Source organism: Vombatus ursinus, unplaced genomic scaffold (genome assembly GCF_900497805.2).
Source record: "Vombatus ursinus unplaced genomic scaffold, bare-nosed wombat genome assembly UNPS02014158.1, whole genome shotgun sequence".
In the NCBI taxonomy this organism is placed as follows: Eukaryota; Metazoa; Chordata; class Mammalia; order Diprotodontia; family Vombatidae; genus Vombatus; species Vombatus ursinus.
The window spans coordinates 8406830-8423622 of NW_020953936.1; the positions used below are offsets into that span (position 1 = coordinate 8406830).

Sequence of the window (16793 nt, forward strand, 5' to 3'; positions counted from 1 at the left end):
CTACAAATAGAGATGGATGTATTATTTTGTTTTGTTTTCCCAATAGAAATAATTTTTATTCTTAAAAAGAAAAAGAAATCAGCTGGCTTTGGGAAGCAAACAACTCAGATTCAGGGCAGAGTTGGTTAAATTGAGTTGAATTTAAGTATAAAGGGGATGATATCTACAACACTCAGCTCATAATTTTCATGGCATTACCTTGGAAATACATGGTTCACAAAGTACATAAATGGCACTGAATTGGCATTTTAACCCAGAGTTCCCAAATGCCCATGATGTTAATGTGGAGGTATAGCAGGACACCAGGAGAGGGACAGGGAGTATGTGGGCCTTCCAGCTCTCTTTGCTGATGATTCTTGGTAAAGATGGAATAGTTTCCTCATAGAGTCCAACTATTTGATGCAGGGACAGATGAAGGGATGCAGAAATGGAAGGATGACGATGGAAGGATGACGAGGGAGGGATGAATTGTGGACCCGTCTCCCGGCCAGACCGCTGCAGTCCTCAGCACGTGCTGCCCAATAGCCTATCCGGTTAACGAGGGCGGGCCAGACTCACCCAGGGGACTCCACCCTAAGGCCCCCTCGCAATCCAGGTCAGGCATAAGTAGAACACATAGCCAGAACAGGAAGGCAGAAGTGACAATGGGTGAGGCTGGTGAGACACAAAAGCCAAGCCACAGAATCTTTTTTCCCCTCTGTGTCCAAAGAGCTGGGCAAAGCCAATCACCAGTATTGGTCCAAGCTCTTCACTTCTTGTTTCCCCTCCCTCTCAGAGAGGGAAGGTGTAGAAGGAGCCTATCACAGTCTCTATCACTGACAACCCAAGCCAGTGGTCCCAATGAACTGCTTCTCTGCTCAGTTCCTGTCATTTTCCTGCTTGCAAATTCATTCCTGTTGTTATAAAAAATGCTGGTGACCACCAGCCCTGACTGGCAAGGTGAAGGATGGAGGAGGGAATCTGGAGAGGCTGGAGGTGTTGTAGCTTTAAGAACCAGATGGAATCTTCACTTATTGGTAGTTTACCTGTCATTTTGGAGAAACTGGTGAGTTACGGCTTGAGAGAAGCTGTAGAGGACAAAGAGAAAGGGGATGAAGAGATCTTTCCTGATGAAACTGTTATAGCATGTCTTGAAGAGGATGAAGTGAATTCTTGAGAAGAGACTTTAATTGATATCCTAGGTGAAGTAAATGGTGGGACTATGTTCTTGGAAGTGATCAGAAGTCATCTGCTATTACAGTGATGGTCTGGAATGATTCTGGCTATGAGCTTTTTTACAGCTAAAACTTTGTAAATAATTTTGTTATAATTTGTTACATTGTTAATAAATTTTAGAACCCATAACTGATATTTATTTCAACTTGGGAGACTTGGTTTGAAAATACACTCACACACACACACTGATATGCACATACAAATCTTATGCACATATCTTATACATACATCATATATATATGTACATACATCATATATATATATTTATGGAAAAAACTGGAGTGGGTTCTCTAAACTACTTGATAAATTTATGAAGGTTGTAATTTTAATAATAAGAAAATATTTAACTATCCCCTCTCCTGAATTATTCTAGGATTCAAGATGATGAGTATAAATGTAATGAATCAAGCAGCTGGCTGTATAATGTATCTGGATCTCTAACCCAGGTCCTCTCTCTCCAAATTCAATGCTGGTTCCACTGGACAAGATTTTGCTTTTTCTTATACCACAACACAGCAATCAGGTATAACTTGCAAAAACCAAACGTTTCTTAACATATTAAATTACTAATGAAATTTTTATGTGTACCTGCAAACACAACACGGAAAGAGCTCATTAGAAGGTAAATGTGGAAATGCAGATTTTGAAAAACAGAGGAAGGCAATGGGAAAAATCAGCATTTTTAGGGGGATGACCTACTCAGTTACCTGAAGTAGATGTTAGCATGGAATATTTTATACTGAAACTTTGTGAGGAAAGAGAAAAATACACAAAAGCAAAAGTAGATTTTAAACTGAAAATTTATGAAGCAGGAAAAAATGATGACATAAAATCTAAAACTGGATGCCATGGAAGGTAATAGGCATGACACAGAGGTAAAAATGACAGTGAAAGAGCCTCCTACCTAAAGCTTCCCCTTTACTATAATAACCCTGTCTTTTCTTGGCCTCTTTCACACATGGACTCTATTTTCAACCAGTAAGAAGCATGTGTGGGAAGGGGGAGGAGTGGTTGGGGAGTGGAGAGGGTGTCCCTTGACTGTAAGCTCCTTAAAGACAAGGACCTTGTCTTATATTTTAAAATATAAATATGTATTTTAGAACTCTCTGAGCCCAAATATGGCAGGAAAGTCCAGACAGGAATTCCTCTGACTTTGCTTTCTAAATTAATGGCTCCTCCTTCTTTTTCTGAGAGCGCAAAGATAAAATGAAGAGCTCCAGAAACTCTAGAAAAAAATAGAAACTTAGTGAAAAAAAAATTTCTGAATTATAAAAAATATATAGAGGCATTATACCTAGCGCACAATAGTTGCTAAACTAATATTTTTAAACTTAATGAATAAATGAATTGAGTTGAAAAAGCAAGTGAACAAATTTAGATTCCAAAATAATTTATTGTCCAAATGTAAAAAAATACCTTAAATAGATCTGTTAAATAAATACATATTTTAAAAATAAATAAAGCTGCAAAATGTCCAGTTCAAATTTCAAATCCAATATGCTGGATACCACCTATTCCAAACAACAGATGGTTTCAGCAACACTTGCAACATTTGTCTATGCTGTTTAGTGTCTGAAGTACAAACTCCAACTCCATCAGTTCTTTAGACATTCCGTCAATTTGAAAAGGAAGAAAAAATTCTTTCTGATTTCCACCTGGACTCTCTTCCAGGCACAGCTGGAGTAGTCTTTGTTTTTCAGGTAGTTCCTTATGCCTTGATAATAAATTTTGAGATGCGAGATGCTCTCTTCAACCCCCCAGGTGCTATTGGCCTGGTCCATCTCTTCCTCCAAGGCCATTTCCAGATGCACCATTTGCTGATAGATTCCACTGAGGAATGTCTCAATGATGGTCTTATCCACACCAGGGCAGGCATTTTTGCTGCTGAACACGAGGAAGATTTGCTGCAGCACCTCATGGATGACCATGGTGGCATTCTCCTTCTGCCATTGCTTAGGCTGTGCAATCTCCTGAGGGATCCTGAAGTCCATTTTCTCCTGTAGACATTCTGGATGAAGTTTCCCAAGCATTTCATTCAGGAGACTCAAACTCCTGCGATTGTTTCTTCTTTGATGGAAGTGAAGCGAGTCATAGCCTTTAGAAGAGACAGCAGCAGAGAGGAGCAGGAGAAGGGCCAGTTGTAAGATGCTGCTGTTGGTCATAGTGAACTTTAAGGAGCTGGCTGTGTAGACACTTCCAAGGTCTGCAGGGTGAATGGCTTTCCTCCATGGGTGTCAGCTATTTATTGAGAGATGCCATCCACATTTTTCTTGATCACAGGAATTTCCCGTTTTCCGGTTCTCATTTTCACTTTTGTTATGTCATCTACATTTTTTCCTACTGTTTTGCTGTTTTCTCTTAGGTGCTTAGAAATTTATGTGGTTATGCTGCTTTATACATGAGTATACCATAAAACTACAAGAGTTTTGTGGGTGTTCAATAAACATTAATAACAGAGAAGGAACTAATTATCAGAATCAACTGTCTCCTCAATGAAAGCATGTATGACAGAGAGACTGTCTATAATAAAGAGTAGTTCTTTTTAGTATAGCAAGGTTCACTTTTTGCTTTGGCATTTTCCATAAAATTATTGGTTTATGGTAATCCTCATTTTTATTACTAATTAATTTCCAGTTAACACTATTATCTCAAAACAATTTGATTAAAGAGACAGCTGGAGGATTGAGCACTGGACCTGAGGTCAGGTAGAGCTGAGTTCAAATTTGGCCTCAGATACTTTTTATTGAGGTGACCCTTGGTAAGTCACAAACCTCTGTCTGCCTCAACTTCCTCAGCTGTAAAATGGGGATAATAGTAATAACATGTCAGGATTGTTGTGAAGATAAAATGAGGTAATATTTGTAAAGCTCTTCGCAAACCTGAAAGGGCTAGATGAGTGCTATTTTACTATTCATAATAAATATTGTTTGCATTAAGAAAATTTTATGCTATTCAGTATATCAGACTTTTTTTTTAATAATATGATCATCTGAAACGGTAGAAACCAAGTTCCTTTGAGAGGAGGAAGGCCACAGTGCATATTATATGGGTTGTAAATGATTAGAGAGTATGAAATTGATAAAACACACACACACACGACCATTATTATTACATGGTTTGTGAAATAAATGTAGTTTTCTTTTTTTTTACTTTCTTGTTTTTTTCTTCCATCTGTACTGAAGGCAAAGTGGCTTGGTGGATGGAGAATTGGTTTCAGAGTGAAGATAGAGCTGGGATCAAATCCTGCCTCTGATGTATATGTTCCTACGCAAATCATTTACTTTCTTAGTGCCCCAGTCAAGTCTTTAAGACTTTAATTTTCAGAGAGAGTGATGACCTACATTGCAATTTCTTCAACTTATCACCTGTCCTTCTTCCTGCCCTCCATTCTGGTCCCCCCCACATTTACTCTGAGATTCAGTGACACTAGCCTCCTTGCTGTTCTTCAGACAAGTCAGTCTATCCATCCATTCCAGGCATTTTACCAGCTGTTCCCTATGCCTGGAATGCTGTTCCTTCTCATCTCCCCTTGCTGGCTTCCCTGACTTCCTTTGAGTCCCAGCTAAAATCCCATCTTCTGCAGGAAGCCTTTCCTGATCCTTCTTAATTCTAGTACCTTACCTCTGTTCATTATCAGCAGTTTATCCTGTGTATAACTTCTTGGTACATAGTTGTTTATGTGTTGTCTGTTCCATTAGATTGAGAGTTCCTTGAGGGTAGGGACTGTCTTTTGCCTGTCTTTGTATTCCCAGCAATGAGCATAGTGTCTGGCACATGTAGCAGATGCTTAATAAATGTTTACTGACTGACTGACAGGTCACAAAATCCCTGCAGCAATGAAATAAAAGTAACTTTAAAAACAATTCTATTGCTCATGTTTAAAGTATATTTTTTGAGCTTAGAAAAACTATATTATACCCCCCACTAAAAAAACCACATCATATGTAAAAACATCTTGTTTCCTCTACTTGAATATTAACACATTAACTTAAGAAAATTTTCGTTTGCAGAATCAGTTGTTAAAATTCATCAGTATGCAAAAATATACATGTAGATTTGGTTTGGATGTGTGATTCACTGGTTGTCAAATTCTGGGTGTGTAGACCTACTCCTGCTCCTAGAGACAGCTTGGTGGTGCAGTGGATAGATCATCTGGCCTGGAGTCAAGAAGACCTGAGTTCAAATCCAGTCTTAGACACTTAATTGCTGTGTGATCTTGGGCAAGTCACTTAACTCTTTTTGCCTCATTTTCTTCTTCCATAAAATGGGTTGGAGAAGGAAATGGCAAACCACTTCAGCATCTTTGCCAAGAAAACCCCAAATGAAGTCATGAAGAGTCAGACATGACTGAACAGCAACAACAAGACTACTCCAAATGAACAAAATCAAAGATCCTAAAATTAAGGATATTAAGTTTAAGAAGGGAATGATGTGACTGGATAACTTTTTAAAATTCTATCTATTATTTTAAAAATTTTTGAAAATTTTACAATGATTAAAAAAGTGAAGTTTAGTTACTTAAGCTAAACATGGAGTAGCTCACTTTTAATGATGCTAGATAGGGTAGTGATGTTTCATATAGACACTTAGAATCATAAAATATTATGATCTGGAAAAGAAGCCAGCTAGGTGACCCAGTGGATAGGAAGTTGGACCTGAAGTCAGGAGGACTCATCTTTCTGAGTTCAAATCTGGTCTGAGACACCTACTAACTGTGTGACCTTTGTCAAGTCACCTAACTTTGCTTGCCTTAGTTTCCTCATCTATAAAATGGTATTAATAAGAGCATACCTACCTCCCAGAATTGTTGCAAGTATTAAATGAGATAATATTTGTAAAGCACACTGCAAACCTTAAAGTACAATATCAATGCTAACTATTAATATCTTTCAAGTTCTAAAATTATGATCCTATGATATGATGAATTTAGAGATTACCTAGTCTAACCAGTTCATGTTTACAGATGAGGAAACAGAGGCCAGTAATTTGCCACTGATTAAAATAATAAGATTATAGATTTACAACTGGAAAGGACTTTAGAGGCCATTGATCCAACTCCCTCATTTGACTGACAAGGAAACTGAGGCTCAGGGAAGTTAAGTGATTTGCCTAAGGTCACACAGCTGCTAAGGGTTAGAGGCAAGATTTGAAACCACATTTTCCTGACACCAGGCAGCCTCTAATGTAGCCAATAAGTATCTGAGGTGAGAGTTCAATTTGATCCCCTAAGCCCACATTGTCACCACTCACCTGCCTCCTCATGGTCCCCTAGATCACTCAAGGCAAGTTTTAGTGTCAGGCTACTTTCAAAGCAACTAGATGGTGCAGTGGATAGAGCTCCAGGTCACAAGTTCAAATCTAGCCTTAGACACCTACTAGCTGTGTTACCTTGGGCAAGTCATTTAACCCTCTTTCACTCAGTTTCCTCATCTATAAAATGAGTTAGAGAAGGAAATGACAAACCACTCCAGTATTTTTGCCAAGAATACCCAAAATAGGGTCACAAAGAGCTTGCCATGATGGAAATAACTGAACAACAGCAAATTTCCAGAGTCATTGCATCTCATTTACAGATCTCACCCAAACTACTCCTGTAGCTCATGGACTCGATACAAGTAGGGACTCCTTGCAGACCTCTACTTTTCCTATAGAGGAGAATAGGCAACAAGTGCTTCTACATTACAATCAGAACAACATGGAGACAAGACTCACAAAAAGGGGAGATCTGGAGTAGATCCTACACCCTCCACACCCACCCTACCACCCACCAACCCTACACCCCTGCCCCTGGTTTATAGAGCTGAGTCCCAGATTGGGCCCTGGAATTTCTGAATGAGTAATCACCAGTATCTGATTCCAGGATAGTAATGAATATTTCCTGTGTCTATTCTGACTACTTATAGAGCCAACCTCAACTATTGTAAAGAGTATGGTTAGCTTAAAATAGCACTGACTTTTTGGGCATGCTCTGTATCTGTCTCAATCTGTATCCTAAGTCCCTCACTTTTTTGTAAGGAGGTTAGTAGTGTATTTCATCATGGGTCTTCTGGAAGCATGGTCAGTCATTACATTGATCAGAGTTCTTAAGTCTTTCAAAGTTATTGGCCTTTATAATTGTGTTGTGATTGTATAAATTGTCTTCCCAGCTCTGCTCACTTCTCAGGTTGCTCTGAAACCATCTGGTTCCTCATCATCACAAAACAGTGTTCTCTTACATTCACATATCATAATTTGTTCAGCAGTTCCTCTATTGATGGGCACCTCTTTAATTTCTAGTTCTTTTCTAACACACAAAAGCTGCTAGAAACATTTGTGTACCTGTGGGTTCTGGTGATCTCTTAATTGCAAAATTGAATGGGTGCTTTTCTCAGTCATCCCTCTCTCTGCAGCACCTTACGTTGTTGATACCTTCTCCTCTTGGACACTCTCCCTTCTCTGTCTTTGTGACAATGCCCTCTCTTGATGTTTTTTCCTCGTCTGACTTCTTCTCGGTCTCCTTTCCCAGGTCATCATGCATATCATCCCTCCTAAGATGATGGGTGTTCCCTGAGATTCTGTCCAGGGCCCTCTTTTATCCTTTGCACATTCTCTTACTCTTAGTGACTTCATCAGCGCCAATGGGTTAAATTGTCATTTCTATGCAGATGACTCTTACATCCATCAATCCTGCCCTTCTGAGCTCCAGTTGTATATCTCCAGCTGCCCATTGGATATTTCAAATTAAATGTCCTGTTTCTGATTGTGTCTCTTAGGCATTTAGTTTTATTTTTATTACAATGACTAAGGTAAATAATTTAATTCTCCCTGATAGCCATTTAAACATTTTTTCTTTTATTTTTCCTTTTCCATTCCAAAACTTGCGTGTGTGTGTGTGTGTGTGTGTGTGTGCGTACTTTGGTTTTTTGTGGAGAATATTTTAATTCTTCTGTGTCTCATTGCTATAATTTGTTTTTTGTCCCTGAAGTAGTTTCTGCTAGATTTTGAAGTTTTCAGAGAAGAGAAGTCACGTTTTGAAAGCAAAAGTTAGAAGCTGTTTCTTTCTCGACATTTAGAAAACTTCAGCAAAACTTTTCTCCCTTTCCCAAATGTGCTTAGAAAGTAGCTTAGATCTAGAATACTAGAAGGCAGGGAGAATAACCTGTTAATAGGTTTTATAGAAACATTTTCATGATTGTTTGTCTATTTTAAAATTTAGCAGCATTCATTTTAATTAGAAAAAAAAGGCCTAAGTATCTAATAATGAGGAATTGGTAGATGTAGAGGTTGTAGAGGTTGGTGACTCTTTGCTGAAATGCACTGAGGCGGCTATGTATTACCTATCATGAAGTCATAAAGATGTCTGTTATGTTTGTGTCTGTGGTGGTGGTGAGCCTCTCAAGGCTTGTCATAGTCTCCCACTTCTGCTATTTCCTTAATATTATTTCCTCTTGCCAAACTCACATTGCCTTAGGCAAGTTGGGTCTTCACAATGCAGCTGCTGCAGCTTACAGAGCACTAGGGCTATGTCTGTATAGGTGGCTGTCATTATAAGACTAGCTTATGAGCTTCCTTTAGTTTTTCCCCTTAGCAAAGACCCAATAGACTCAGTTAGTTTTTTTTTGTTGTTGTTTTTTTTTTTGTTTTTAGCAAAAGACTTTACTCAGATGGCATAGCAAGGAGAGGTTACAATGTATTCTCTCTTCTTCTTCAACCAGGGATTTGGTTGGTGGGTTCCCCCACCAGAACACACGAAATCCATGTTGGAAGGAGTAGGTACAGCCATGAAATACAAAGGTAGTAAGGCACTGTAGGAAGTGAGGCATGGAGGGAACACATTCATCCAAGGCAATTCACAATTCAGGAATTTCAGCGATTCAACTTATGTGGCACTAGTGGTGAACATGCTGCTCTAATGCTCAACTGGGATGTCTCCTCCCAGGGCATACTATCTCCATTGGACAGGCAGCTCAGCTGTGCTATTACCTGGTTATCTTGGCTAGATAGGTCTATCTTCTATGGGGTTGGGTCAAACAGGTCACTAGCTACTGAACTGGCTTCTCACCAGGTTTAGTTGCTGCTGGACTGCACGTGGCAGGTTGATTTGTCACCAACCTGATGCCAAACTAAACCAGGCATGTCACTTGGTGGTCAGTGAGGTCACTCAGACACTGGGCTCTTCTCAGAATCCCTGTGCTCACTCTTAGATGGGCAGCTGCAGTCTTCCACCACATTCAGTCACCACCTTGGCCAGGTGATATAATGCTCTCTTCAACTTGGACAATAACACTTAGCCTAGAATCAGAAGAAGCTTCTTCTTTCTCAGAGACTCTCTCAGAGCCTCAGATCTGAGCCTTGTTGCCTCCAGTCAAGAAGAGGGAAACTTCTGCTGTTTTCAGTAAGATTCTTCCCAGATTCCTCTTAGGGTCATATACAGACAGATAAGTGGTTAAGGACAAAGGTAAGATTGCAGACAGAGCTATAGAGGGAAGTTCATTTTGATGATCTCTTCTTTTGCCATTCAAGCCTCAGATCCTTTCTAAAATATGAAAGATTAATGTTGTATCTAAAGGCCTTCCCCTTTGCATTTCAATGTGTTTGTTTTTCTTTTTCTTTCTTTTTTTTTTTTGGCTAGGCAATAGGGTTAAGTGACTTGCCCAGGGTCACACAGCTAGTAAGTGTCATGTGTCTGAGTCCAGATTTGAACTCAGGTCCTCCTGAATTCAGGGCCGGTGCTCTATCCACTGCACCACTTAGCTGCCCCCCAATGTGTTTGTTTTTCTGTCCCTCTGGACTCTTGCTGCTTTACTAAAATCTCTCCTTGGCAAATTATTTCATTATGTAATGGGGACATATGCGGAGCTTCCTCAATGTATAGTGGTTTTAGTAGATCTTTAAAAAGGGAATGACTCCACCCCTGTCACTCTCTTCTTTCAACTATCCCATGGCACAAATAGCTCTTTTATTAGATTTCCCCTGAGAAGATGTAGAGAGATGGTTTCTTTCCCCCACCCTGACTATCTAGTGACCACTTCCACATGACTTGCTAGAACAAGGGTTCTCAACTAGGCTTACTTCAGCTGGGGTTCCTATCTGCCTTTTCTTCCTTGTGATGCCTTTCCTGAATGGGTGATCAAATATTGATCTTGAGATAGACATATCCACATTGGGAGGCAACTTTGTGAGTTAGAGAGGTCCAGAGGTCCTGGGTCCATCTGATGGATCAGGGGAAGTTCATACTGATGCATAAACATCTCTGATGAAAAGATGACCACAGAGAAGAAGAGGAGGAGTACTGATTGGACAGTAGACACATATTTTAAGGGGACAGTCCATAGCCTAGGTGAAATGTAACAATGCTTATTTGGCAGTCCCACAAATTGCTCTATAACCTTCTAATAAGGTTTAAGCATCAGTTTCCAGGGGAGTGTATAATTATAGCTATCAATTGTTACTGAATACTGTTTAAGTTTTTTGGAAAATGAGTGTTTTTGGTTTAACATTTCTTTTGTGTGTAGAAAATAAATACCTGTCCCATATTTGATTTATGTTGTATACTAAGCACCTTTCTCCTTCTCTCTTTGGGGAAGCCTTAGGAATAATAGAAAACCTAAGCCTTAAACAATTTTTTCCCAAGATAGGTGTGTAATTCATTTAATAGTGTGAAGGAAGAGAGTTTAACCTCTCTAATTAGAGGCCAGACTTTCCCAGGACTTAACACCAACCAGAACATGGGTGAGTCCAGAGCAGATGGGTCCCATCATAGAAAGAAATTGGCTGCAGTGGCTCATCTTCTTGAGTGAAGCCGTAGACCTTCTCATCTCTAAAATGAACTGGGATGAACTGGACTTTTCACCTGATTGACTGTGGGGAATGTGAGAGAAAGGACAGAGCCAGAGCTGATTTCTGTCCAATAGTAACAGATTCCTCGAGCTTTTTATTTTACGTTATGTCTTTAGCTATTTATAGTTTCATTAGTCTGCCCTTTGAAGTGATCCACTTGTCATTTGCTTGCTTCCCATCCCCCAGCTTTTGATTGTGTGTGCCGTTTTCTCTAGACTCTGTAGTAGTTTCTGGCCATTACCTAAAAGTAAAGCAACCAAAGGTAAAGTGTAACATCAGATGGAAGTTCTCTCTGGGGTTTTAAAGAATCAGCAGAAAGAAAAATGTGGGTTTATGTAATCACCACTCTCAATATAAGATGGAAGCTGAGGATAACAATGAGGTGATGCAATAAATGAAAAGGAAACAGAATCAGAATGGGAGGAAAACACACACACACACACACACACACACACACACACACAGAATGGCAAGTACTTACTCACTGGTCCAGTGGTAAGATTGCTGAGCAGAACCAAATGAATTAAAAACTGACCTTCCAGAGTGGTTTTTAGTTCTCAAGGAAGTAACTACATAAGTGTAACAAAACTTGGTCTTTTCTGTGTACTGGCCTGGGAATCCCAAGGACAGGTCACCTTAGTTTGGATCAGATGTTACAGGGGAACTCCTATTAGATTTTTTTCGTAATTTTCTTTTTTTAATGTTTATTTATTTATTTAGTTTTAGTTTTCAATGTTCACTTCCAGAAGATTTTGTGTTCCAAATTTTCTCCCCATCTCTTCCTTCTCCCCACCCCAAGATGGCATGCATTCTGATTACTCCTTCCCCTAGTCTGCACTCCTATCACTGCCCCCCTCTTGTTCCCTTCCCCTTCTATTTTCCTGTAGGGTAAGATAGATTTCTATACCCCATTGCCTGTGTATCCTATTTCACAGTCGCATGTAACATATGTTTTTAAAACTTTGAGTTTCAAATTATCTCCCTTCCTCCCTTCCCACCCAGCCTCATAGAGAAGGCAAGCAATTCGATATAGGTTATACACGTGTAGTCATACAAACTACTTCCATAACAGTCATGCTGTGAAAGACTAACTATGTTCCCTCCATCCTATCCCACCCCACCTCATTTATTCTATTCTCTCCTTTCACCCTGTCCCTCCTCAAAAGTGTTTGCTTTGGATTACCCTCCCCCCTCCAAGTGTGCCATTCCTTCTATCAACCCCCTCTCTTATCCTCTTTCCCCCTACTTTCCTGTAGGGTAAGATAGATTTCAATACGCATTTGAGTGTGTATGTTATTCCCTCCTCAAGCCAAATCTGATCAGAGTTAGGTTCACTCTTTCTCTCTCACTTTCCTGCCCCCTGTTCACCTCCACTGTATAAGCTTTTTCTTGCCTCTTTTATGCGAGATGATTTACCCCATTTTACCTCTCTCTTTCTCCTTCTCCCAGTACATTGCTCTTTCACCTCTTAATTTTATTTTTTTAGATATCATACCTTCAAATTCAATTCACCCTGTGCCCTCTGTCTATATATATTCCCTCCAACTACCCTAATAATGAGAAAGGTCTCATGAGTTACAAATATCATCCTTCCATGTAGGAATGTAAACAGTTCAATTTTAATAAATCCCTTATGATTTCTCTTTCCTGTTTACCTTTTCATGCTTCTCTTGAGTCTTGTATTTGAAAGTCAATTTTTCTATTTAGCTCTGGTTTTTTTCTCAAGGATGCATTAAATAAATTCCCCTACATCATTGAATGACAATTTTTCCCCTTCATTGATTACACTCAGTTTTGCTGGGTAAGTGATTCTTCGTTTTAATCCAAGCTCCTTTGACATCTGGAATATCATGTTCCAAGTCCTCTGATCCCTTAATGTAGAAACTGCTAAATCTTGTGTTTTGCTGATGATTGTTTTTCCACAATACTTGAATTATTTCTTTCTGGCTGCTTGCAATATTTTCTCCTTGACCTGGGAACTCTGGAATTTGGCTATAAAAATCCAGCGAGTTTTTTTTTTTTGGAGGGGTGGAATCTCTTTCAGGAAGCAATTGGTGGATTCTTTCAATTTCTATTTTACCCTCTGGTTCTAGAATATCAGGGCAGTTTTCCTTGATAATTTCTTGAAAGATGATATCTAGGCTCTTATTTTGATCATGGCTTTCAGGTAGTGCAATAATTTTTAAATTATCTGTCCTGGATCTATTTTCCAGGTCAGTTATTTTTTTCAAGAAGATATTTCACGTTGCTTTCTATTTTTTCATTCTTTCAGTTTTGTTTGACAATTTCTTGATTTCTCATAGTGTCATTAGCTTCCATTTGCTCCATTCTAATTTTTAAGGAATTATTTTTTTCAGTTAACTTTTGGACCTCCTTTTCCATTTGGCCAATTCTGCTTTTTAAGGCATTCTTTTCCACATTGGCTTTTTGGACCTCTTTTGCCATTTGATTTAATCTATTTTTTAAGGTATTATTTTCTTCATTATTTCTTTGGGACTCCTTTAGCAAGCTGTTGATTCATTTTTCATGATTTTCTTGCATCACTCTTATTTTTCTTACCGATTGTTCCTCTACTTCTCTTATTTGATTTTGAAAATTATTTTTGAGCTCTTTCTTGTCCTGAGATCAATTTATATTTTTTTCTTGAAGGCTTTGGATGTAGGAGCTTTGAGTTTGTTGTCTTCATCTGATTGTATGTTTTGATATTCCTTGTCACCAAAGTAAGATTCTGTAGCCTGAGTTTTTTTTTTTGTTTGTTTGTTTTTTGGCTATTTGCTTATTTTCCCAGCCTCGACTTTTTAACCCTTTGTTAAGGTAGGGCTCTGTTTCCAGTATGGAGGGCACACTGTCCCAAGCTTCAGGGGTTTTGTACAGCTGTTTTCAAACATATATCTAGGGACCTGTAAGTTTTCAGTTCTTCCAAGGTAGCATGATCAAAAGAGAGGTATTTACTCCTCTCCTGGCATGTGCTCTGGACTGTGAGTGACCACAAGTATGCCTTTCTGCCCTGGCACTGTGTGGAGGGTTCCCTCTCCACTACTGTCATAAGCTCTGCTATGCCAGTGCTCCTCCTCACCCCAGGACTGCCACCCAGGAAGGTGACCCAGATCCAAGTACGGGCAAAGCAATAGAATCCTGCCTCAGTGCCAGCAAAGAGACCCCTATAATCTCCTTCTGATCAATTGTTAGATCCCCTTACTATCTGTGGACTTGGAGCTTGGGAAGCAAACATTGCTGCTGCCACTGCTGGGCTCCAGGTCTATGTTGTGGTCAGGGCTGGACTGTTTTCTTCTCTCACCCAGGTCAAACAGACCTTTCCTCCTGACCTTCTAAGTTGTCTTTGGCATTTGTGAGTTGACAAATCTAAAAACTGCTACAGCTGCCAGTGATTCAGTTCTTTGTGTCCTGCTCCAGGCCCACTGCAGCCCAATCTGTGCTGCCATGACCCATGGTGGGCTGTGCTCCTCTCCCATCCTGGCATAACAGACCTTTCAAGTTGACCATCCAGGTTGTCTTGGGATGGAAATTTTTTTAACTCTCTCTTTTTGTGGGATCTGATGCTCTAGAATTTATTTAGAGTAATTTTTATAGGTATTTAGAGGGGTTTAGGGGAGAGTTCAAGTGAGTCCTAGACTTTATTCCACCATCTTGGCTTCACCCCCCTATTTGTCATTTTCAACTCTTTGTGACTCCATTTGAACTTTTCTTGGCAAAGATACTAGAATGGTTTGCCATTTCCATCTCCAGCTCATTTTACAGATGAGAAAACTGAGGCAAATAGGCTTAAATGACTTACCCAGGTTCCCATAGCTAGTAAGTGTCTTGAGACCAGATTTTAACTCAGGTCCTGCTAATTCCAGGGCTGGCACTCTATTCATTGTGCCACTTAACTGCCCCCAATTCTGACTGTGGCTCCATTATATTTGAATTGTTTCTTTCTGGCAGCTTGAAATATTGTCTCCTTGACCTGGGAGCTCTGGAATTTGACTATAAGTTTCGTCAGAGTTTTAATTGTGGGATCTCTTTTAGTAAGTGATTGGTGAATTCATTCAATTTCTGTTTTACCTTCTGGAGTTAAGATATTAGTGAAGTTTTCCTTTATAATTTCTTGAAATATGATTTTTTATTATGGCTTTCAGGTAGTCCAAAAATTTTAAAATTATTTCTCTTTGAACTAATTTCAAAGTCAGTTGTTTCCACAATGAAATATTTCACATTTTCTTCTATTTATTCATTTTTTAAATTTTGTTTATTATTTCCTGATGTCTCATGAAAACATTAGCTTCCACTTGTCCAATTCCAATTTTAAAGAAACTCTTTTCTTCAGTGAATGTTTGTACCTCTTTTTAAATTTGACCAACTCTGCTTTTTATAGAATCCTTTTCTTTAGTGCATTTTTTGTGCCTATTTTACCTTTTAGACAATTTTGGTTTTTTAAGCTGTTATTTTCTTTACAATTTTTTGTGTGCCTCTTTTATCAAGTTGATGACTCTCTTTTCACAATTTTTCTTCTACCTCTCTTATTTGATTTTTTAAAACCTTCCTGAGCTCTTTCAGGAATTCTTATTTGGCTTCTGTCCAATTCACATTTTTTTTTTCTTAGAGGATTTGCTTGTAGCTCCTTTCACATCATGGTCTTCTTTTGAATTTGTGTCTTGAATTTCGCTGTCACCAAAGTAGCTTTTACGGTCAGGTTTTTTTTTTTGTTGTTGTTGTTGTTTGTTCATTTCCCCAGCCTATTTCTTGCCTTTCAATTTTATTTTTTTAAATTTTTTAATAAATTATTTATTTTAGTTTTCAATATTCAAAATATAAGTTTTAAATTTTCTCACTCTCCGTCTCCTCCCTCCTCCTCAAGATGGTGTGCAAACTGGTATAGGCTCTACTTACACATTCATATTAAATATATTTTCACATTAGTCATGATGTAAAGAAGACCTCCATTAGACTATTAGCTTTCTAAGGGAAATAAGTGTATGCCAGTGTTACCAGCATCTCCTTCTGTGTCTTGTATATAGCAAATACTTAATAAATGCTACTTGAATTTAATTGTTCCACTAACTCTGTTATCCATTCAATTGAGAACAACTAGTTAGCTTTTCAATGAGAGTTTATTAAGTAAAAATAATGGGGCAAAAAGTTTTTTAAAAATTACATTTAATATAAAAATATGACATTATTAATACCATACAAATATATACTTTCCTCAATGAATAATTATGACCATAATAAATAAATATCAATTATAAATATTATATATAAATAAAATAATAATATAACAAATATAATATAATAAATATCAATATCAGTCATAAAACATTACAACTATTTGGCTACTAAGCACAGATGAAACTTCTCTGCATTCTTAGATCTTACTTTTTTTTTTTTTTTTTTTTTACAAATGACAGCTTAAATTATTTTAAAAACAATCCAGCAAGGGGCAGTTATGTAGCTCAGTGGGTAGAGCTCCAGCCCTGGAGTCAGGAGAACCTGAGTTCCTATCTAAGACATTCAACATTTACTAGCTGTGACACCCTGGCAAGTCACTTAACCCCAACTACCTCACACAAAAAAAACCAAAACATAAAAGTAATAGAGTGAATTCAGATGTTTCCCAGTTGATATGGAAATGACAGTCCTTTTTAACTCTTGAATGCTGGGTTTCAGGAAATAGGAAATTGGTCAAGGAGCTGAAGTGTTCTTAGAGTCCATTTCTTCATCCTCAGTCCCTGAGTTTCCTTGTGATTTTGCTCATGAAC

General features: G+C 38.5%; 1 protein-coding gene across 1 annotated transcript; it reads right to left on the reverse strand.

The window, feature by feature from the left end:
* Positions 1–2810: 2810 nt before the first annotated feature.
* Positions 2811–3377, reverse strand: IFNB1 (interferon beta 1). Its single transcript, XM_027858990.1, has one exon. The coding sequence runs from the start codon at positions 3375–3377 to the stop codon at positions 2811–2813; it is 567 nt and encodes a 188-aa protein (XP_027714791.1).
* Positions 3378–16793: the final 13416 nt, after the last annotated feature.